Here is a 23,802-nt window from a genome sequence, read left to right on the forward strand (position 1 = left end):
GATAGATAGATAGATAGATAGATAGATAGATAGATAGATAGATAGATAGATAGATAGATAGATAGATAGATAGATAGATAGATAGAGATTGGTTTTGTGTGTTTGGTTGCTCTTGTTCTTGTGGTGAGGTGGCTCTCCTCCTCTCTGCTCCTGTGGTGTTGCATGGCTGTTCCTCCTGCATGTCCAGTAGACTTGTGCTGTTCCTCTAGTCCTCATTGTGTTGAGTGTTTCTCCTCCATTTCTCCTCCATGGAATATCTGAATGATTACTACATAGTTCTTCCACAATGACAAATCATAGTGACCAACCTAGAAATGACTACCAAGTGTTTAAAATGTTGTGTAGATTCTACATATATTAGATATTCCATGGCATTCCTGTCAAAAAACCAACATGAAAACACAGCTGAACTACTTTGGTTTGAACAAACACATACTGCATATACTTCAATATCAAATACATGCATTCAAGAAAGTAATGATTTGTAACATAACATTTATACCTCAACAGAGTAAATGAACTCAGCTGATATTTTATGTCACTGATACAAACCCATAATGCACCTCAGAGCTTCATTATGAAACAACTCTGTGTTATGTATGTGACTCACAATGATGTTGATAAATTACTCATTCTCTGTCTTCCTTTTTAATTTGATTTCACTGTAATGTCCATGTGATGAATGTTTTATCGTCTGCTTTCTGTTATTTTTGTCCTGTGTCTGTGGATGCCTTCATCTTAGGTAAAATGCAGGATGGAAATATGGAGAACAACCAGACCAAAGGTAACCTGCTTTCACTTTACCGCTGGTTTGAGCGCTCACCATTACTTTATTCCTCCTTTCCTTTGGCGGGTTCAGATGTCAGCTCGTCTGTTTGTGCTGCTTCTCATGTGTGCGTCAGGGTCTCTCGATAACCTCTCACTTTCTGTCTGTGTCGAAATCTCGGACCATTTGAATTCTGAAAGGAGTTTTTAGGGATCTGTAGCCTATTCATGCTCTTTGGTTATTCATCATATGGACAAAAATATCCAGAGGTGTCTGTATATTTCAAAGAATGGTGAAAATAAATTAGTCTATGCAAATATTGACAAGAGAAATGTATTTAATTTATGTGTTCAGCCAGTAGATGCTTCATTTTTTGCAACTGATTTTACTTTTAGTATTAAATACTTTGCATTTAGATTTGTCAGTAAATTTGCTCTTAAGTTTATTCTCATGATACAGTCTAGTTAAGGCATTGTGTCATCAAGTTTCTGATCATTTTCAGGTCTCCAGAGTTGCAAGTATGCAAAAGGTTTTACATTTTATAATCAGTTGATATTCCCAACATGAAAAACAGTTTGAGTAAACTTTATGTATGAGTAACTTAGATTGTGAGCTCCATTTGCAGTATAAATGGGTTTAGATAGAAGATATTAAACAGAACTTTTGTTTTCTGTAACAAAGCTATAATTCAACGTGGAGCTATTACTGGTTTATATAGCTAGAAGAAAGAAAGTGATACAGGTTTGAAGCAAAATGAGGGTGAATGATGACAGAGCTTTATTTTTGGGTGACCTATCTCTTTAAATAAAGGGACTTCAAGATCCTTTGTCCCATATAAACTTGATACGGAGCGTCTGTCATCAGATCCCATGAAACGGTTTTTCAGTAGAGCAGACGTGTCTCAGTCATGTAATGATACCACGATTGACCTCTAAATGAGTTCCTGGATAAATGTGAAATTCATTCACCGGCTCGTGTTCCCTTTGAGACAGATGAATGTAGATATACAAAATAACATATTAATTTGGTGGCTTGGTGATAACGTATCGCCTGAAGATCAATGATTCTTTTCGAATATTGAAAAAGTGATGGCTAGTAGCTCAGAATTGTCATTCATACATCACGTTTAGTCGCCAACATGTCCAAGTTAGTATTGATATACAAACAAACAAACATAAAAAACCCAACAGTATGGTTCTTTTCTTCTGCGATTCTCTCACAATGACTACATGGCCAGTACAGTCAAGGTCCAGCTTTAGCTGTAGACGTGAGCAAAGGTCAGACGCCGCATAACCCACATGTGTTATCTTTACAGTGAAGAAGCAGGACGGTGCTGCAGCAATGGAGATGCAGCCCTTGAAGAGCGCAGAGGGTGGAGAGGCCGATGACAAAGAGAAGAAGAAAGCCAATGTCTCCAAGAAAGAGAAATCCGTTCTGCAGGGAAAACTGACCAAGCTGGCAGTGCAGATCGGCAAAGCAGGTGCGACGTGTTTTTAGGTTGTTTGGAGGATCAGGGTTTGACACTGGTTTTGTATTTTGTGCTGTTTTATCATTGCAGTGGAGCGCCATGCATTAATGCAGTGTTTGCTGTGATCTGGTCCTCAGGTTTGGTGATGTCTGCCATTACAGTCATCATCCTGGTGCTTTACTTTGCAATCGATAACTTTGTGCTTCTGAAGAGGCCGTGGCTGCCGGAGTGTACGCCGATCTACATTCAGTATTTCGTCAAATTCTTCATCATTGGCGTTACAGTGCTGGTGGTGGCTGTTCCTGAAGGCCTTCCGCTGGCTGTCACCATCTCTCTGGCCTACTCGGTGAAGGTAAATGTGTTCCACATGAAGAACGTTTAGACTGTAGCATATTTAGATCTAGTTTAACATTTTGATATTACATGAACCCACTCTGTAAAAAAAAAAAAAAAAGATTTTGGGAGCTTCTGTGAACACATTTGCAGAACAAACTGTATATTTTACAGTATAGAACTGTAATTTACAAATATGGTAACACACAACACTTAAATAATGCAATAATCATTAAACAACAGCAGATGTAATACAAAACCCAAAGGTACTGATATGTGACCCTGCAGCACAAAAGCAGTGTTAAGCATATTTGTAGCAATAGCCAACAATACATTGTATGGGTCACAATTATCAATTTTTCTTTGATGCCAAAAATCATTAGGATATTAAGTAAATATCATGTTCCATGAAGATATTTTTTAAATCTCCTACCGTAAATATATCAAAACTTAATGTTTGATTAGTAATATGCATTGCTAAGAACTTCATTTGGACAACTTTAAAGATGATTTTCTCAATATTTAGATTTTTTTGCACCCTCAGATTCCAGATTTTCAAATAGTTGTATCTCAGCCAAATATTGTCCTATCCTAACAATGATGCATAAATCTCAATTTAAAAAATGTGACCCTTATGACTGGTTTTGTGCTCCAGGGTCACATATCTAAAACTATTAAGAAACATGATTATTTAAACAAAATACTTTAAATGTGGAGTGTCATGCAGGGAATCCTGTAAATGTCAGTTTACAGTTTTTGACTAAATTATGTTGATTTGTTCGTTTTTTACTTCTAAAAACTGTACAATTAACAGCATTTACAGTAAAATTACTTACATTTTCTAGTTAGATCTTTTGCAGTTTTTCATTGTGTATAGTATGGGAACTTACTGTTGACTTATTAACAGGTTTTTTTTCTCCATTGTGTTTTTACAATATTTTACCGTTAAAATTACACTAATTTTTTACAGTGCAGACAGCAATTTTGGTCATCATAGGATCACTTTTAATAGTTTTTAAAATACTTTATTTATTTTTATTTGGGAAACCTTTCCTCCATTACAAAATGATATGAATGAGATGATTATTTTCAATGAACCTGTTGAACCAGTTGATGATTAAATCACATTGCAAAACTCATTTGCAATCATATCAGAGAGGTTTTTATAAATGTTTATCTCATTTCTGCTAGCCTCCAGCAGAAATTGACTCCCACATCCTGTGCATGCTCACTTTAAAGTCAGCATAAAATGAAAATTGATTTGAGTCTGATTTTATATGTGCATTTGTTTTATTTTTTGTATTTTTTTTTATATTTGACTTTGTTGTTTTGGTTACACTATATTTTAGGTGTCCTTGTCACAGTGTAATTATACATTTACGTACTGAGTAATATTAATTAACTACATGTACTTACTATATGGTTATGGTTAGGATTAGGGTTTGGCTTAGTGTTACTTGCATGTAATTATGCATAATTTATTGTTATTATAATAGTAAGTACATGTAACATGTGTAACAAGGACACCTTAAAATAAAGTGTTACCCTTGTTTTTAATAACATTTCATAACTTGTCGCTTCCAATCAAAATGTCAGACAGTGCAATGCCCACATTTCAAAATCCAGTCAACAACCAGTGTATAGATCCAACTGTGAGCGATATGCTGTTCATGTTGAAATTGCCATAATTTTGTGCTTTTTGACTTTACATTCATGAATGATTACTTCACAATGTATAACTACAAATTGGAAATACTGAATTTCATGAAATCTCTGAACTCTCTCATTTGATGTTTGCGGTGTCGCATAAGAACCTCAACAGGTAAAAGTCACTAGGTAGCTATTATGCATACACAGATGTATTTTATTACCATCAAAGCCGCTTATAGATCTATGTCGGTGTAATTCCAAAAATGGCAATAGAAATTATTTTAGAAATAAATGTTTTCTGTCTGGCTGTGTGAACAGCTTACAGTAGAGTAATTCCAAAATGTCCTGAACACATCCTTAAAAAAAAAAAAAAAAAATACAGTTGCAGCCTTTTTATGTCCCATTTCAGTTAGAAGGTTATTTATGTCAACAGGTACTCATATAGGTAGAGGACAGAGCAGTTTTTAGATGCTTTTAGAAGATGTTGTATTAGCTAGTTATCTGTATCAGTCATGTGGTTACATCACATTTAAATATGACTATTTTGTCTTTTGTATGTGCTTATAGAAAATGATGAAGGATAACAATTTGGTACGCCATCTGGATGCTTGTGAGACCATGGGCAATGCCACAGCTATCTGCTCAGATAAGACTGGCACACTGACCACCAACCGAATGACAGCAGTGCAATGCTATGTGGGCGATGTCCATTACAAGGAGATACCAGACCCCAGCTCCATCCCACCCAAAACTCTGGAAATACTGGTCAACGCTATATCCCTCAACAGCGCCTACACTACTAAAATACTGGTAAGACATAGAAACCTTCAGCTGTTTGGCTAACACTGGTGTTATTTCTGCAACAACTGCTTTGCAACAATAGATTTTAATGTTATTATTTATATAGACTGCCTGGCCAAAAAGTTGCACTCTAATATTTGTTGGACTTCCTTTATATTTGATTGCACTGTGCATTAATTGTAGCATTGTTTGGACAGCCTTATGCAACATATCATGTTCCCTGAACAACTCTCAACCTCACATTTTGAGCCAGATGAATCTTGTCACATTGTCACCCTGGATTATGGCCATGGGATACATCTACCAGCATGGCTCTTTAAGAAATGAAACGCTACACATTGCATTAGATACAGTTAAACAAATTGTTGCTAAACATATGCCAGAGACATATTAATTCAAGTCAAGTCACCTTTTATTTCTATAGCGCTTTTTAAAATTGTAATGCGTCAAAGCAGCTTCACGGTGATAACCACAGAATAGCTGAATCCATTATGGAAGCTCAACTATGGAGCCAATTCAGATTCTTCTGTAAAGCAGCTCTTAAAGACAATAGTATCACTTTTTAGCTCAAGTCAGTTTAGTGTTGGATTCAGTGTTAATCGCTGCAATAATGACCCAATCATAGACTCTTAAGTGGTTCCTTATGTAATCCAAACAATGGCTTTTTTGACCAGTCAGTGCTATACACTAGGGTCTGCAGAAACACATGAAACATCACCCTCATGTCAGGCAAATCCTCCAAGACTATGGCTTTCTTTCTTCTGTGGAACTCAAAAGAAGATGTTTAGCAGAATGTGCATTCTGCTCATCCTCTAAAAAGAAAAATAAAGCCCCATAATAGCATCACAAATGTGACAGCGTTAGGTAGAGTGCTGCTTACACCTATTTGACAAACGATCGTTGAAGTGAATAAAGGACATTGAATCAGTGTGTGTTTACTCTAGTAACTGAATCAATGATTTGGTGATTCTGATGCCATGCTCACCAGCTGAGCTTCAGCAATATTACCACGTTTTTGCTTCTTCATTACTACCATCATCAATTTTCGAGATGCCTAAAATCAGTTGTTTGAATTGCAGTGCCTTGAAAGTATACGGTTGTTTCAGTTTTATATAAATTGAACAATCGCATTCAGCATTACAATAGGAAAGCAATATCTATGAATTCCAAAGGAGGAAAAAACATCACAAACCTACAGTGTGGTGTCCTACATAGAGTAACCCACCGATGAAATCCTAGCTTACTGGAATCAGGACTGTGTTTGCGTTAGGCCTTCTCATGTACACGTTTCCGTATGTGCTGTGTGTTCTTTGAGGACCAAGAATGCTGCAGAATAATTGCTGTGTATTTTGGAGCACCAGTTTGGGTTGGTTTCCAAAAATGAGCAGTCTGCAAGGAAACAGTTGAGACAATGAGACAATGAAAATCAGAACATGTGAGCTCCTCTAGGTTCTGGGGGCTGGAATCAGATCTGTTCTGTATCTCGGTTTAAGAAGCATAGGAACTGAAAGCAAACCCATTGAACGGCGCAGCACACTAACACTACTTACAGAACTCGTCCCTGGAGACCAGTACCGAGAGCTTTCATAACCTTACAAAGCAAGACTTGGATAAGCATATCATTCCAGACGTCTTGTTTTAACACAAACTGAAATGAGCAGAACTCTTTATCCCTGGAGAGATCCCCCCAAGCTACTGTGCTTTGCTGCTCCATTATGTAATTAATGCATGAACTTCTCCTCACCCAACACTTGCGAGCTCCTTCAGCAAACTTTCCAAACTCTCCTTCCTATCTCAGTGCTCCTAGATTTACGCTATATCGGAATATCGTGCTTTTAGGTGCAACGGCTTATTTGCACGGTTTTAACAACACACTTTTACCTGTATTTGATATAGATTTAGCATTCATAATATAGAGTGGTTATGAAGCGTGTCTCAGTAGTACGAGTGGCTGGTGCTCAGCCACGAAAGAGTTAGTGTAATCCTGAAATCGGAGTAGGACACACAGTACAGGTGATGCTGCTGGCATGGACACTGATACTTCAGCCGGTAGTCTGAGCTCTGCGGAGACTTCTTGTCGCTCTGATCTCAGGTTGCTTCTACCAACTGTTCCGTCAGACCTTCTGGCCCTCTGATTTGAGAGGTCGGGTCCGACACTGATGCCATGTTCCCGGGCTCCCATTAATTCTTGATTGGAGGTTACATGTCCGTATGCGGCGCTGTGTGTGTGTTTGAGGACTGTTCAGTAGGTCATCGGCTGTAAGCTCTGGATTCTTAGTTACACCAAAGACAGATGCAGTTAGCCTTTCTTGCATCTTTTTCAAAGGTTTGTTTGAGCATAGAGTATCGGTTAGCGATTAACACATTGTTGCATGTGTTTTACTCATGCTTGATGTGTTTTTACTGGGCTTCTGCTTGGGAATCTGGGAACGGATCCATTCAGTGACTCCAAACTGAACACTCTGGTTTCTGTCATCAGGATGATGAACGACTCTGTGAACAGAACCATAGGATTCCATTCAAATGACTGTTACCTGCAGTATAAAGGTACCATGGTGCATGAATATGGACATCATTCAGTACTGTGGTAAGACATATTCAAGGATGTCATTTTATGGTCCTGTCAAACTCTCAGAACAAGCCGGAATAGCTTTTAGTCAAGACTGACTTGGCAAAGTCACAGTCTCTTCCATAATGTATATTAGGGATGGGAGACTTTACTGTCCTACGGAGTTTAGTTCTATTCCCGATCAAAGACACCTTTCTGTAATTTTCAAGCAAACCTTTGTCGGGTCAGAGTCCACCTTGTCGAGTCCAAGTCCTTATCCAATCGAGTTCGATACATTTATTAATGTCTTCATGTTGTTACTGATATTTTATCTTTCATGTCCAAAATGTCTGAGTCTGTGTCTGTAATTATCCAAACACACCTGCCTGTAATTTTCAAGCAATCCTGAAGACTTAGGTTTGATTTCTCAGATGTATTTGATTAGGGATTGAGTTAAAGAGAGTTCTCGACCCCTAGTTTTACTATCTGATACCATCGTTAAACCATGGTTTTCTAAGGTTTATGCTTAGGCAAAACGTCTGCCACTAGTCATATGTAAATTTGGGGTACTCGATGCCGGGCTAGGAACCAAGTCTGGACACGAGTGCAATTATGAATGAATTCGAATGACTCAAAACATATTCAGGTGAATTTAAACTTACTGGACTTAGACCCAACACTAGTCTATATGCTGGAAAGAATACTGCCCTACTGTTTTGGGAGCAGTTTTTTCATTGTGCACATGACAAGGTGAGATATCTCGCTGTCTCGTGTTTGATAAGTTTTGGGCATTTTCATTTTGGGCAAAGTCGTTTGTCCGGCTGCAGCCGCTCCATGTGGCTCAGGGTCTCTGCCAAAGTCTCTCTGCGATGCCTCGGGCTGCCACTCATTCATTTTAGCCAATCAGCTTTGGCAGAGCGCTCACCTCATGGCCTGAGACAGGGCCTGTCTCTGTCAGTGTAGGTAACACTGTGAAATCAAAGAGGTGCTATGAAAATGACCTTCTAGGGGACACAAGAGGGCATCCGCGGCTCCTGCAGCGAGGAGGAGAATAGATCGGGGGCCCGTGTGGAGCGCAGGAGCCGAATAGGGCTGTAAAGAGGAAGTAGTGCTGCCAGAGCATGTTTTGCCATATGCCGTGGTTCGTAGGAGTGCGTGCTGACCAGGGAGAAGACAGCTGTTCAGGAGAGCTTTGCGTGCCAGCGCCTCTCCGAGGGGTGCTATGAAATCCGCATCAAATGCATGAGCAGTCTTGAATGACCCAGGTGAGCAAACACGAGATACTTTTTAATGTAATTTCTTCCTCTGAGGTACACTTAGTGAAGTTAGTAAACTTCTTGTGGAAAAAAAAAACTTAATTTATCTTTAGTTATAATTCAGTTTTTTCCACCCTCTCTCTGCCCTGGGAATGAAATGGTCCACTTTCGATTACCCAGTAGGCCATTAACGTGTAAACAAGCCAGTCACAGTCTGATGCCCAGACATAAATCAAAATGTGTAAGACGTGCACTGGCTTTGTTTGCTGAAATTTCTCAATTTCTCCGCAATTTCTCATTTATTCTCATCAATAATGAAATCAAATTCCCTGGAGAAATTCTAGCTGGGTAGTGTTGGGTGCTGGGTTTTGTTCAAGCAAACTGCAGACAGTGAGATTTGATTTGGTTTTGTGGTCTGAAAATAATATGGACCTTTAGTTTATTTTAAGCTTTTTCGGGCTTTCATACTGTACGTATATGCAGACACTTATTCTTTGAAAGACGGTTTGGATCACATATAGATGTTTTAAGAAAAACATGCCCCTTTGTGGAGTGGGATTGCAGACATGTTATTAAATACCAGTGATTGATAGCAGGAAAGACACAGTGTTAAAGTTATGAAGAGCCATCTTGCTCAGCACGGGTTCTGTTTTCTGTTGGACACAATGCATCTTGGGAGCATGAAGTAAGTTGTAAATGAAGGCAAGAAGGTAGAGGCCAATTGCAATTCAACATGCTTGAAAGATAGAAGACCAAGCTGACCTTAGTTAATATATATTTTACAAGGTCACTTTGAACTCACAGTGACAATGAGAGATTGCTTTGCCTTAAATGGAGTCCAAAAAGTGAACGTTAAGAATCGACGGCAGAAGATTAATACTTTAGTGTTTGAGATTTATAACAAACGCAAACCATGGAATTGAATATTAACACTGCCCTGTTGAAAAAAAAACAGCATATGCTGGCTAGGTATGTTTAGAAGAATGGTTGCTGGTTTGAGCTGGTCTAAGGTGGTCCTTAGCTGGTCATGAGCTGGATTAAGCTGGTCCTTAGCTGGTCATGTGCTTAAGGACCAGCTTAAACCAGCTCAAACCAGCAACCATTCTTCTAAACATACCTAGCCAGCATATGCTGTTTTTTTCAACCAGGTGGGCTGCTGTGCAAAACACTATTTAAAAAAAAAAAATTTTTTTTTTAAAAATCACCTGTTCTCCTTCTGCTGTTTATACGGCTGTGATGAATTGCAAAGAAACTTCGTAAATGACCTCAGCAGACTTACCAAAAGAATTTATTACGCTCGATGCAGCATAGCCCACCATGAGTGCAGGTCGCTAAGCAACGGTTGCCGTTACCTGTGGACAGGTGGTCAGATATGTGACCCTTAATGATCGTCAGCATTCACAGAACAGAACAGAGTGCACTATTTAGCTTGTTACCATGCAGCAGGTATCTGAAACCTCTTTGGCTTTCTTCCATCCCAGCCTCCAGATAAGGAAGGAGGTCTTCCCAAACAAGTGGGCAACAAAACCGAGTGTGGCCTGCTGGGTCTTGTCCAGGACCTGAAACGAGACTACCAGACTGTCCGGAACCAGATCCCAGAGGAGAAACTCTACAAGGTGTACACCTTCAACTCCGTGCGGAAGTCCATGAGCACCGTCATCAAGCTTCCAGACGGCAGCTTCAGAATGTACAGCAAAGGAGCGTCCGAAATCGTCCTTAAAAAGTGAGCGCCTTTCATCTGCTCTCTGATGCTTCCGCTCTCGAACCTGCAATTTGTCATAATAGCATTTTGGTGTCTCAATAGCAGTTGGAGGGACATTATGTTGAATTACTGTGGCTTCATGTGCCTGGAATCATTTAAATGTGCTCTTTGCAGAATTACATAATGAAGAAATGTCCCCAGAAAGTCAGAAATTGCTGTAATGAAGGGCCTTGTATTTTAATGTGAACATGTCGGCTTCAGGTGTAGTATCATTCTGAACGAGACGGGCGAACCCCGCGTCTTCAGACCGAGAGACAGGGACGAGATGGTGAAGAAAGTAATCGAACCCATGGCCTGCAACGGGCTCAGAACCATCTGCGTGGCCTACCGCGACTTTCCTGCAGACCCGGAGCCCAACTGGGAGGACGAGAACAACATTTTGACTGAGCTGACCGCAATATGTGTTGTTGGAATTGAGGATCCTGTTAGACCTGAGGTGAGAAATGTCTTCACGCTTCATCATGTCGTATTTCACAAATTTGTATATAATGTTTTGCATCAGGAGAGCACACCTGTAATGTGAATCATCTTTAAAATCATCTTTAAAGTTGTCCAAATGAAGTTCTTAGCAATGCATATTACTAATCAAACATTAAGTTTTGATATATTTACAGTAGGAAATTTACTAAATATCTTCATGGAATATTATCTTTACTTAATATCCTAATGATTCTGGGCATAAAAGAAAAAATTATAATTTTGACCCATGCAATGTATTGTTGGCTATTGCTACAAATATACCTGTGCTGCTTAAGACTGCTTTTGTGCTCCAGGCTCACATTTACTGATTTTGCTAAGGATGTGCAAAGCCATGTATTTTCAAAACTGACTGTTTGAACAACTAGTTTGATCAGGTTTTCATCTGTACCTAGTTGCTGTTAAAATACATTGCAAGGTGCGTTTGTGCAGGACTCACTGGCCCAGGTGCTCTGAGATCACAGGAAGATACTGGGAATTAGAGGAGAAGTTGCATCAGATACGCATGCGAGGATGTGAAAGAGAGGCATGCTTTAAAAACACGTCCTCAAATGATCGTACATCTTCACGCACAGGGACAGAAGAAGCGTCTATACTGCTGCATTATTTAACCTCCTCCTTTTATCCCGCTGTTTCTTTGCTCTGGCGTTCGTTCTCTGTCTCTGGAGCAACGCTCAGTAATTGTCAGTTTGTTGAAGGCTTCATACAGAAAGCAACATCTGCGGTAAAACAGAAAAACAGCATGAATGGAGGAACATTCGTGAAGTCCTGACTGCAGAATCAACCCGCTGCTGTCCTTCTCTGGAATTGCAGAAATGCCACTTCGAATTGATTTGTTTTATAGCATTTTTAAAACTCCAGCATTCTGTTGATGACACAGGTTTGGTGTGTTTGATCTCAGCGTTCTGTTACGGGACACGTGAGCCATTCCTTTCCCTAATAAACAGCTGAAACCTAAGAATCCGTAAACAAATCCATTAGTCTTAGATGTCTAATGTTACCACGTCACCTTCCTCTGCTGTCGTGTTTTATTGATGAGGCTCTTCCTCTCCTCCTGATGAGTTAAGTGAGACTGGGCTGTCTTTGCGTTTCTCAGAAATACTTGGACGTCTAGTCAAGCAGATATCATCTCTCGCTTTAGTGTCTAGTCCGGCCCCCATTTCCATAACGTCTGTGATTGCGTCGAATTCACTCTCCTGCCAAGACCCTAGTGCAAAACAAGTGTGCGTCATGATACGCTATCAAAAAGTCTTTAAGTTGCACATGAAAAACATACCAATAGCATGAAAATCCCTGAGACTGGTTAGCCCGCTTTGATCTACTAGGGTGAGTCGCACAAAAATGGTTTGCATTTCACCAAAAAAATCTATTTAAATACGCAAATTATATGTAGCATAAGCTAAATAAAACCTCTTTTTTCACATGTTTTTGCATTAACACATTTTTTATGTTGTAAATAAAATTTTATATTTTATAATTGTTGTCAAACTTCTCCAAATGTCATTACTGTAATAAGGAGAAATATAATAATATATGTGTGTGTAGATCAGAGGTCGCGTTAACCGAAAATTCTCCGTCATTGACAGAATTTTTTTTAGCAATGACGGAAAAATCTGAAGGCCGTGCATCACTTCGACAGATTACACTGAGGGTGATCTATTGTAACTTGTAACTGTAATTCCCGCACCTGTCCAGTTGGTGGCGAGTGGCAGAAGAGCACGGGATCATCAGATACAGAACAAAAATAAAACTGTCACCAGTCTTTTGCCATGCGTTTGATTACGCACAGGCGAGTACACAGTTTAAGCTACAGCGATCTATCTCGCCACATTAAAGAGCGCTAAAACGGTATTTATTGCTTGTGTTTCCTAATGAAATGGACAAAATTTGAAATCTGAGACTTTGTTTCATATCAAAAGTAACAACGCACAAAGCTTAGCCTATTGAGATGAACTGGATGGGAGGCGCACTATACGCACTGTGCATTCATCAACTGAAAACAGAATTGATTGGGATTTAAGAATCGATATTGATTCATAAAAATGAGAATGTATTGAAATAGAGAAATCATTTTTTTTCTTCTTCTTTTTACCCAGCCCGAGCATGTTTAGTTGTTTTCAATGGCCTCTACGTATGTGTTGAACATGAAAAATGACTCACATTCTCTCTTCATCTGTTCTCTTCATAAATACATAAATAAACCTATTTGCTCGTCCTGTAGCTTCATTATTAAAAATAAAAGCAATTAAATGTGTCATTATAATTAAAATATGACATACATACATACATAAAAAAAATAAATCAAATCATCATAGTATTATATTTATAATAATTATATATATTCAATCTTCCTTTTTTTCTATTAAAATCATATATATCTATACCAGAGGTTGCGTTAGACTTTAACATTGCCTGTCATTTTGACGGTCATTTAAAATTCCATCATAATCTATTATTACCCGTCATTTTAATTTCCATATTTTAATTATAATGACACATTTAATTGCTTTTATTTTTAATAATGAAGCTACAGGACGAGCAAATAGGTTTATTTATGTATTTATGAAGAGAACAGATGAAGAGAGACTGTGCGTCATTTTTCATGTTCAACACATACCGCAGTAGAGGCCATTGAAAACAACTAAACATGCTCGGGCTGGGTAAAAAGAAGAAGAAAAAAAATGATTTCTCTATTTCAATACATTCTCATTTTTATGAATCAATATCGATTCTTAAATCCCAATCAATTCTGTTTTCAGTTGATGAATGCACAGTGCGTATAGTGCGCCTCCCATCCAGTTCATCTCAATAGGCTAAGCTTTGTGCGTTGTTACTTTTGATATGAAACAAAGTCTCAGATTTCAAATTCTGTCCATTTTATTAGGAAACACAAGCAATAAATACCATTGTACTTTGCACAATTTAAACCATTATTATATTTTTGGGAAAATTAGCTTAACTGACATGACATTAATATAATTTTAAAAAATACACAATGCAACCAACTAACTAACTAACTAAATTTAATTAAATTAATATAATTTTTTTTTAATTTATACATTTTGAATATATATATATTGTGGTTGTTCTGGACAGGGCTGGGGTCAGCCAGCGACAGAGTGCTTGTGACCGTTTGCACTCGGCAGTGTTGATTATGGTTTTTAATTTACAGCTGTTGTGAGGGATCATTGTGTGCTTTAGTCTTCCTGATTTCACGTTTGCAGCAGTCAGTTATACTTATGATCAAATACAGGGAGGAAAGCACCCAGTGCAATCTTATATGGGACTCAAAATGCATCTTTTATACTGTAAGTATATTTGCTGTGGGAGCTATGGCCAAACACTTCTAAAAGACTTAAACTAAGACGTATAAAATACTATTTTGTGTGTGTGTGTGTACACTATACATATGTATCTGTTCTATATATATATATATATATATATATATATATATAAAAATCACACAATAGTATGTTGGTTTGAGTCTTTAATTTTTAGCATGTATATACAGTATATATATATATAATATATATATAATAAATTAATAAATATATATATATATATATATACACACACACAGTTTATATAAAATAAACTGAATTTACTTCCCACTAGCTCCAATTACCTTACATTACCTTAATTTTGCCTCTAGGCTTTGCCGGTCTTAGGCAGTCTATTGGCTGGTTTTAGGAGGGTTTAGGCACTTTTCAACTGGTCCGTCTGAACCTGGTCAGATTTTTCAGCAGGAAAATGAAACCTTCATATGAATAATTTTGTCTTTTGGTGCATGAGAAATCATCTCCACCACTGCATAATTACCGCAGGAGCCCTTTGAATTCCTCCTAATGAGCTCTCACTTGTTTCACTGGAGCATCTGAAAGAGAGATTAGAGGAATCAGGAGAGCTGACCGAATCCTGTGTGTTTTGTGACAGTGTTCTCATTTACTGCTGCAATGGGCTGCAGGCGTGGGCTTGCGGTTTGCAGAGGCCTCTGCACTAACCCTTCCTCTGGAGCGGAGCGGAGCGAGGTGAATTAATGCAGTCCTGTGTCCACAGGTGCCCGACGCCATCCTGAAATGCCAGCGTGCTGGAATCACTGTGCGTATGGTGACAGGAGACAACATCAACACGGCACGAGCCATCGCTATCAAATGTGGCATCATCCACCCCGGAGAAGACTTCCTGTGCATCGACGGCAAGGAGTTCAACAGGAGGATCAGGAATGAGAAGGGAGAGGTACAGTACTGCACACTTAGTGCAGGACACTGAGTATACAGCAAATAGTAACAGCATTTGCTGCATAATATCAAGAAAATGAGTTTGACTGGTCCAGTGCAATAAATGTTAAAATACTGTCAAAAATACCATGAGACACAAACATTTATATTAAAGACCCCATGAAATGGCTTACAAGCAAAGTTTACTCTTCTGTGTATACTCTGTTCAAAAGTTTGGGTTTGGTAAGATTTTTATAATGTTTTCGAAAGAAGTCTCTTCTGCTCACCAAGACTGCATTTATTTGATCAAAAATTACGATTTCAAATAACTGTTTTCTGTGTGAATAAATACCAATTTCTGGCATGAAACTCCGACAAAACACTTCACACTGCACAGCTGATTGGTTCTCTCCTGTATCGGTGGCCAATGAGCTCGCTGCTCAACATTCAAATACTCGGCTAGTGTTTCCTGTAGCAGTTCAGTGCGCTTCAGAAACCCTCCACCTCCCCAGCTCCACCTGCATAGATCTGCTACATGGTTATTTCACATGTGTTACATGTGCAGCAGCAGCATTTCCTACATACTCACAGCAGCATGTCTGTGCAGTAGCTAGTCTCGGATCTACTGCTCAGATCGATTCCAACCACACCAAACACATTAACCTTGTCATGTACATTACTATGCTAAACTCTCCGAGAGTTGTCATGACAGAAATAGTACATTTTAATTTATTTCTGTGATCAAAGCTGTATTTTCAGCATCATTACTGCAGTCTTCAGTGTCACATGATCTTCAGAAATCAGTATAATATGATGATTTGCTGCTCAAGAAACCTTTCTGATTATTATCAATGTTGAAAACAGTTGTGCTGAACAATATAGCTGGAAACTGTGATACATTTTATTTTCCAGGATTCTTACAGCAAACAGCATTTATTTGACACGGATATTTTTTCTGTTGTTTTGAACTTTCTCTATTTAATGCATTCTATACATTTTTTTAAAATAATAATAATCATAATAATCTTTCTGACCCCAAACTTTTGAACAGTACTACATTTCCATATGAAACCAGTATGCTTTAATTATGCAGGTTATGAAGCATGATTTGATGCATCCACAGTATCTGGTGGCAGCTGGTATTTTTGGGAGATGAACAGAAATCTGTGCAGCGCAGGATGAGTCAGCAGTGTTTTTCCTGTTTTTCTAGAAGAGAAAGACAGTGTCACATCACACATGAGTTGCATGCATTTTACTTTAGATAAAGCCCCTTGCTACTGCATAGCAAACTACAGTTTGAGAGAATCATTCCTCCTGACTTTGGTGGGAGGATATGAGAGATGCGCCACAATGATTATAACTAGGAAAAATGACAAAGTATCTGTCATCGTCTAGAGACTGGAAGTTATTTCTTCTGTATTGCTTAAAATCTATGTTTTCTCTGCTGGTTTGAAATGTGTCTGTCTTCTACGTTATTTTGATAAGATGTCTAAGTTTTATGAAGTCTGTAGCTATCTGTAAATCAGTGCTTTCAAACCTCAACTACAGACATGCATCATCTTTTAAAGAGCTTTTAAAGCCTCAGGAATGTCGATTTTCATTGAAATGCATTACTGCACACATGATTTTGGCATTAAAGAACGAGCTGAGATGATTGTCCAAAGCATTGCTTCATATAACTGTATGTACTCTGATCATTTATGGGGCTTTTTTATGATGTTGTGATTGCATTAGTCGCATGTGTACTCTCTGCTAGCAATGCACTGCTGTTATTGATGCAGACAGTTATTGAACACATTTGAAAGCTGGCCGTTCTAACAAACACCCCACATGTGAATGATGGACGCCGTGTGATTTAATGCACAGTCAAATCATTTATATGTAAATGCGACGTCTTTTCTGATGAATGTTTACACTCATTGCAACAAGAAAGATATCTTAGAGCTGGATTTGATTTTTTCACGATGTATACTCGTGGCTGTTTTATGGATTCCATCAGATGGGTGTATAGCCAGTTTTTGGCAGCTGTAATGAGCATCTTTGTCATGATGGATGCACGTCTGTCTCATGTCTCTGGCAGGTTGAGCAGGAGCGCATTGATAAAGTGTGGCCTAAACTGCGAGTGCTTGCCAGATCCTCACCGACGGACAAACACACGCTGGTCAAAGGTGAGGGAACCTGCATAAGTATCAGTCACAATCAGAACCGTACAGACTAAGCATTGCTTTATTCACGTATTCACATATACGGAAAGTTGTGAAGGGACATAACTAGAGGCCTGAAGATCTTACAAAAATGATGATTACTCTAACATACACTGAAAAAAATGTTGAAGTTTAGAGTAACTTTTACAAGGAAATACTATAAAATGGTTTCACCACCATTTTTTTTTCAGTGTATTATAAATATATAACCACATTTTAATGGAGATTGTGATCTAAAACTATTACAAAACATGTCAAATTAGCCAGCGACTGACATTTTTAGATGAACAATATGCTAGACATATTTGAGCTCCTGTCAATTATTAAGTATTTCCAATTGAAATTAAGTGGTATATAACTCTTCATATTGCACAATGAAATTTGAGAAAGACTTGAGAAAGCTTGTGGTCTGATAAAATGTCTCAGATCTTGCAGAAGTGTTCTTCTCTGTGCAGTAAATGAAAAAGACAGCGTTCACAGAATGACTCAGTAATGTGTGATCTCTTGTCTCTCAGGTATTATTGACAGCACTCTGGTGGAGCAGCGGCAGGTGGTTGCTGTAACTGGGGATGGAACCAACGACGGACCGGCCCTCAAGAAGGCAGATGTCGGCTTTGCCATGGTGAGAACCGATCGAACCGCATCCTAATTCCAGTCTTTGAGCTGCTCAAACACAGGCTGTCCTCATTTCAGCAGCTCGCACAATCACGCTCAAACGCAGGCCCAGAGCGCCCCCTAGTGTGAGCCGGTGACTCTTACTCCTGGTTTTTGACATCTATCAGTTGACTCGCTCGCATGAGGTAGAAAAACAGCTTGAGTCAGCACCGCCCCGCCATTTCTATTTCCATAAGTTCAGCCGTGTCAGAGGAGAGCATATTCTTGTGTTCCTGCTGACATGAGCTGCCTGCGGGAGGCTTCCTCTCTGTGGTATTTACCATGATTTTACTGTCAGACCTGTCTTAAGGGAGAACAGTCCCTCAGGCTAGTCTTTAAAAAAACCCAAACACAGTGTGAGCAGAAACAAACTCTTTACTCAGACACCAACAAGCTTTTACCATTTATGATCACTCACTGTCCACATGAGGGTGTGGTCCCACTTCAGTCTGGTTTAATTCAAACGGAAAGTGAATGTGCTTATATCGTCCCCTTGGAATTATAAGCTTCTATCTGCATTCCGAGTCGTTTTGAGATATTGAGCTTCAAAGTTTTTGCATTCCATTCGACTGTGTAGATAGAACCTTTTTGCTTTTTAAATAAAAAGTCCCAAAATGTACACACCATAAAAACATCTATCACATAAGAATATGTGAATAACTCAATTTTGACAAAAAATGTCAGAGAGAACCTTATAATTCCAAGGGGACGAATGTCATTAAAATAATGTCAACAATGCAAACAAAGTCCTTAAAAGTTCCTATAATGTTTTCTTCATGCAAAATATAATTTGTTTCTTTTTCTTTCTTTCTTTGTTTCTTTCTTTTGTTTCTCTTGATGTTACTCTAAAAATATGACCTTGACAGATTTTATGAGGTGTAATTTTAGTAATGCATAACATGTATGCGTCCCTGGAGGACAAAAGCAGTGTTAAGTCGCTGGGGGATATTTGTAGCAATAGCCAACAATATTGTATGGGTCAAAATTATTGATTTTTCTTTTATACCAAAAATCATTAGGATATTAAGTAAAGATCATGTTCCATGAAGATATTTTGTAAATTTCCTACTGTAAATATATCAAAACTTAATGTTTGATTAGTAATATGCATTGCTAAGAACTTAATTTGGACAACTTTAAAGATGATTTTTTCAATATTTAGATTTTTTTGCACCCTCAGATTCCAGATTTTCAAATAGTTGTATCTCAGCCAAATATGGTCCGATCCTAACAAACCATACACCAATGGAAAGCACATTTATTCAGCTTTCAGACGATTTATAAATCTCAATTTCGAAAAATTGACCCTTATGAATGTTTTTGTGCTCCAGGGTCACATATGGTTCTGTCTAAGCCGATCACGGTGATTTTAATGAATGAATAAATGATTTTGATTTTCTGAACGTTTTTGGCACTTGATGCAATTTGAAGCAAAGGATTGATGTGAAATGTCTTAACAGGGAATCGCAGGGACAGATGTGGCCAAAGAGGCGTCTGACATCATCCTAACGGATGATAACTTCTCCAGCATCGTGAAGGCCGTGATGTGGGGACGCAACGTCTACGACAGCATCTCGAAGTTCCTCCAGTTCCAGCTGACCGTTAACGTGGTGGCTGTGATCGTTGCCTTTACCGGAGCCTGTATAACCCAGGTTTGTGCCTCTGTGCTCACAGTGGGCCTATAAATGAGCGTTTACTGTATTGCTGAGTGTGTAGTGCTGTTTGCTAAAGCAAGCGTCAGTATTACCATTGCTCAAACCTGGCACGAGTGATTTGAGCAAGCCTCTAAACTTGAGTAAGAAACTTCAGCATGTGTTAACGTTCAAACATTTGGGGTTGGTAAAATGTACACCTGTCTATCAAAGCATCTCACTTTTTTACCTGACAGTTGATAAAACAGGTGAAAAATTCCATAGATTTACATTAAAGGAGGGACCTGAGCCATGTCTAGAGACCAGAAGATCACAGAGACTTGAGGGTGGGATCAGAGCACCTTAGCAACCTCAAACTAACTCCCTGGCAACCGTCCAACACACTAGCATTGTAGCAGAGAGTTTTGTACAGGCTACTCACATTGTCTTTATGAAATACACAAAACCACTTACTAATTTAAAACCACTGCTACCATAAACGAGTCTTGTGTATATATATATATATATATATATATATATATATATATATATATGTAATATATATATATGTATATGTGTGTGTGTGTGTGTGTGTATGTATACAGTATTTATATATAAAACACGACCCTCTAACACTTGCACTCTCTATTCAATTTCTATTCTACTTTTTTTTTTAATAAAAAATGACCATCTAACACTAGCATTCTCTATTCTTTTTCAAATCATTTTACTTGTTTTATTTTTTTATTAAAAAAATACACTCTAACACTACCATTTCCTATTTGTTTTCTATTCTAACTACTTGTTTTCTTTTTATTTATATATATACCCTTGCATATTGTGTTAGGCTAACCTAGACTTGTCACAGCACATATTGTTCTTTTGTTGGATTTGATTGCTTCCGTTGTCCTCATTTTAAGTCGCTTTGGATAAAATCATCTGCTTAAGGACTAAATGTAAGTGTAGATGTCTTTTATGACATGATAGATCCGACCTACTATGAAATCTCAAATTAGACTACGCAGAGACATGTACCATGTGGCAATGGCAAAGAATCTATATTAGATTACTAGGCCAAGGCCAAAGACTTCATCCCTGTGACCTAAAATAGCATTGTTTCATTTCCTAGAGGATCTCTGACCTAATAAATGATGCAGCACTTCTGAGAGAAAGAGGCTAGACTGGGTGAAGTTATTAACATCCAGAGAGCTTTAGATGAACGAGGGCACTCAATCGTACACTGGGTTAACGACTTTCAGGGTCTTCTTACTAATATTTTGATACACGAGGACGATGCTAGCAGTGTTGGGGTTACGCAAGTTACGTAATCAGATTACTTTTTCAAGTAACTAGTAAAGTAAAACATTACTTTTCAAAATTTAGAAGGAAATATCGTTACTTTTTTTCGAATTTATTGACTGACAGCTCTCCTGTCCCCATGTTGAGAGAAATCAGAAGATGTTACTCTAGTTCTAAAATAAATATGAATTTGCATCATTTCATCTCACTCACAAAAAAACAAAACAGATTCAGTATTCCTCAAAATGAATAAAAATAATGCAACTCAGAATATGACGCAAACCTGCAATAATTAAATGTTAAACAACACAAATATCCTTTATATATTTAATCCCATTCTATTTGTTACGGAGTGAACACAGGAAGCGTGTGGATCCATCCGCAAGGCTTTGTTAACAGAGACGTGGTCAAAACAGGCATAGGTCAGAAAATGGCAAACAGGTATATTGATGGCAAGGCAAGAGGGATAATCCAGGTAACAAGGAACAGTATCCAATTGGGCGAGACTCGAGGAATAATCCAGGTACACAGGCAGTGATAAGAACACGGAGAAAACAAGGAAAACAAGACACTAGGCTCGGTAATGCAGCTATCGCTAGATGAGTGACAAGCGCAGAACAGTCGTTCTGAACAGGAACTGAGAGAGTGTTAAATAGAGTGTGTAATGGCTCTCAGGTGAGCGTGTGATTAGTGACGGCTGTGTGATCAGTGAATTCAGCTGTGTAAGTGCAATGGATGATGGGAACTGTAGTCCGGAGTGACATGTAACAGTCTGTGTAGTGTGAGAGTCAATGTAATGGTAGAATGACCTCTAGTGGCAATCGGCCGGAAGGCCACGGACCAGATTCGTGACTCTATTAGCCGATGTCTTTGCTTCTGTCCTTCGATGATCCAGTTCAACCATACTAATAAGCCAACATTCCTCTAGACAAACATTTGTGTGGCTTTTTTTTATTGCTGAAGTGTGTTGAAATGTCTTCTTCTGCATTCTACTGTACGGACGTAAATTTACTTTCCCTTCAGCCTGAGGCTTATTCATTTCACTTTTGGTGTGAAAAGGCTAGTATATTTGCCAAAAATATAACTTTTTTATTTTAAAAACAAACATGCAAGCCCTGTCCAGATTTAAAAAGTATCGCAACAGTAACGTAACGCATTACTTTCCATAAAAAGTAACTAAGTAATGTAACTAGTTACCTTTTTATGGAGTAACGCAATATTGTAATGCATTACTTTTAAAAGTAACTTTCCCCAACACTGAATGCTTGTATAACTTCTAGCTCAGTTCATTATGTTTTGTTGGTCTCACGAGTTGTGATGAGCAAGTCCAGTTTAACCAGACTGTATGTTCTTCCAGGATTCTCCTCTGAAAGCAGTGCAGATGTTGTGGGTGAACCTGATCATGGACACGTTTGCATCTCTGGCTCTGGCCACTGAACCGCCCAATGAGGCTCTGTTGATGAGGAAACCCTACGGCCGAAACAAACCCCTGATCTCCAGCACCATGACCAAGAACATCCTGGGCCATGGCGTGTACCAGCTCATCATCATCTTCACACTGCTGTTTGCGGGTGCATTACCTTAAACTGTAGATCTGCGACGCATGCGAAGCAAATATGTTTATGATTTTATGCCTTGAAAATGCCTATTAAATCGATTTTTTCAAATGGTTTTACACAAATAGTTGAAGAAACATTGGTAACACTTTACTTACTTAAAAACTACTTTACGTCTTAAAGCTTTATGTGTAATGCATTATAAAAGTATTTTTTATGCATTAATTATGGCTTATAATGCACCTTGTAATGCATTGTACAATCTTATGAATAACTGTAACCACAGTTAATACATTATAACACTTATCAATTCATTGTTACACTATGCATTTTAAATTCGGTTATAATTATTTACGAAAAGATGCAATGTATTACAACACACATTATAATGCATTATACCATTTAATAACCCTTTTATAATGCATTATACTGTAAAGGCTTTCAGTAAAGTGTTACCGAAACATCTAGTCCATGTGGGATCTTCAGTCCTGTCTTATGCTGTGTTTGTGATCCAGGCGAGCAGATCTTTGACATCGACAGTGGCAGAAACGCGCCGCTGCATTCTCCTCCATCTGAGCACTACACCATCATCTTCAACACCTTCGTCATGATGCAGCTCTTCAACGAGATCAATGCCCGCAAGATCCATGGAGAGAGGAACGTGTTTGACGGCATTTTCAGAAACCCCATCTTCTGCTCCATTGTTCTGGGCACTTTCGCCATTCAGGTAGCAACAAATCAAATGTTGAACAGGGGTATGTTTCCTAGCAGTGTGTTTTGGAGTTACAGCTCAGGACCTGTGCTCAGAAGCACAGTTTCTAGTTAGTATGACATTTGGACTTGAGTAGACCATGCTCTTGGGGAAAATAACAAGCCAGCATGTAGAACGATCTGTTTTGGTCATTCCATATATAATTATACAAATGCAACTCTCTGATTGAATTAGCTGCTGATCCACTACAGTAGAGTAATATTACATCACATCACATTGCATTACATTATATCATTGAATATATACAGTGAATGATATATATATCATTGAATATATATATATATACAGTGGGGCAAAAAAGTATTTAGTCAGCCACCAATTGTGCAAGTTCTCCCACTTAAAAAGATGAGAGAGGCCTGTAATTTTCATCATAGGTATACCTCCACTATGAGAGACAAAATGAGAAAA

General features: G+C 38.4%; 1 protein-coding gene across 8 annotated transcripts in view; it reads left to right on the forward strand.

Moving 5' to 3' along the window:
* The window catches only part of LOC107561799 (plasma membrane calcium-transporting ATPase 2), a 175,256-nt gene that overhangs the window by 137,943 nt on the left and 13,511 nt on the right, over positions 1 to 23,802 (forward strand). For 7 of the 8 annotated variants that reach the window (XM_016246288.1, XM_016246286.1, XM_016246290.1 and 4 more), the window contains 12 exons: positions 743 to 784; positions 2,082 to 2,246; positions 2,372 to 2,586; positions 4,785 to 5,027; positions 10,304 to 10,545; positions 10,786 to 11,020; positions 15,118 to 15,297; positions 17,359 to 17,446; positions 17,998 to 18,104; positions 19,597 to 19,788; positions 22,424 to 22,637; positions 23,138 to 23,349. In XM_016246288.1, the coding sequence (XP_016101774.1) occupies positions 743 to 784; positions 2,082 to 2,246; positions 2,372 to 2,586; positions 4,785 to 5,027; positions 10,304 to 10,545; positions 10,786 to 11,020; positions 15,118 to 15,297; positions 17,359 to 17,446; positions 17,998 to 18,104; positions 19,597 to 19,788; positions 22,424 to 22,637; positions 23,138 to 23,349 (2,135 nt within the window). The remainder of the gene's footprint in view (positions 1 to 742; positions 785 to 2,081; positions 2,247 to 2,371; positions 2,587 to 4,784; positions 5,028 to 10,303; positions 10,546 to 10,785; positions 11,021 to 15,117; positions 15,298 to 17,358; positions 17,447 to 17,997; positions 18,105 to 19,596; positions 19,789 to 22,423; positions 22,638 to 23,137; positions 23,350 to 23,802) is intronic. The other variant, XM_016246293.1, reaches the window with a different exon arrangement.

Source organism: Sinocyclocheilus grahami, unplaced genomic scaffold, assembly GCF_001515645.1.
Source record: "Sinocyclocheilus grahami isolate Dianchi unplaced genomic scaffold, SAMN03320097.WGS_v1.1 scaffold792.1, whole genome shotgun sequence".
In the NCBI taxonomy this organism is placed as follows: Eukaryota; Metazoa; Chordata; class Actinopteri; order Cypriniformes; family Cyprinidae; genus Sinocyclocheilus; species Sinocyclocheilus grahami.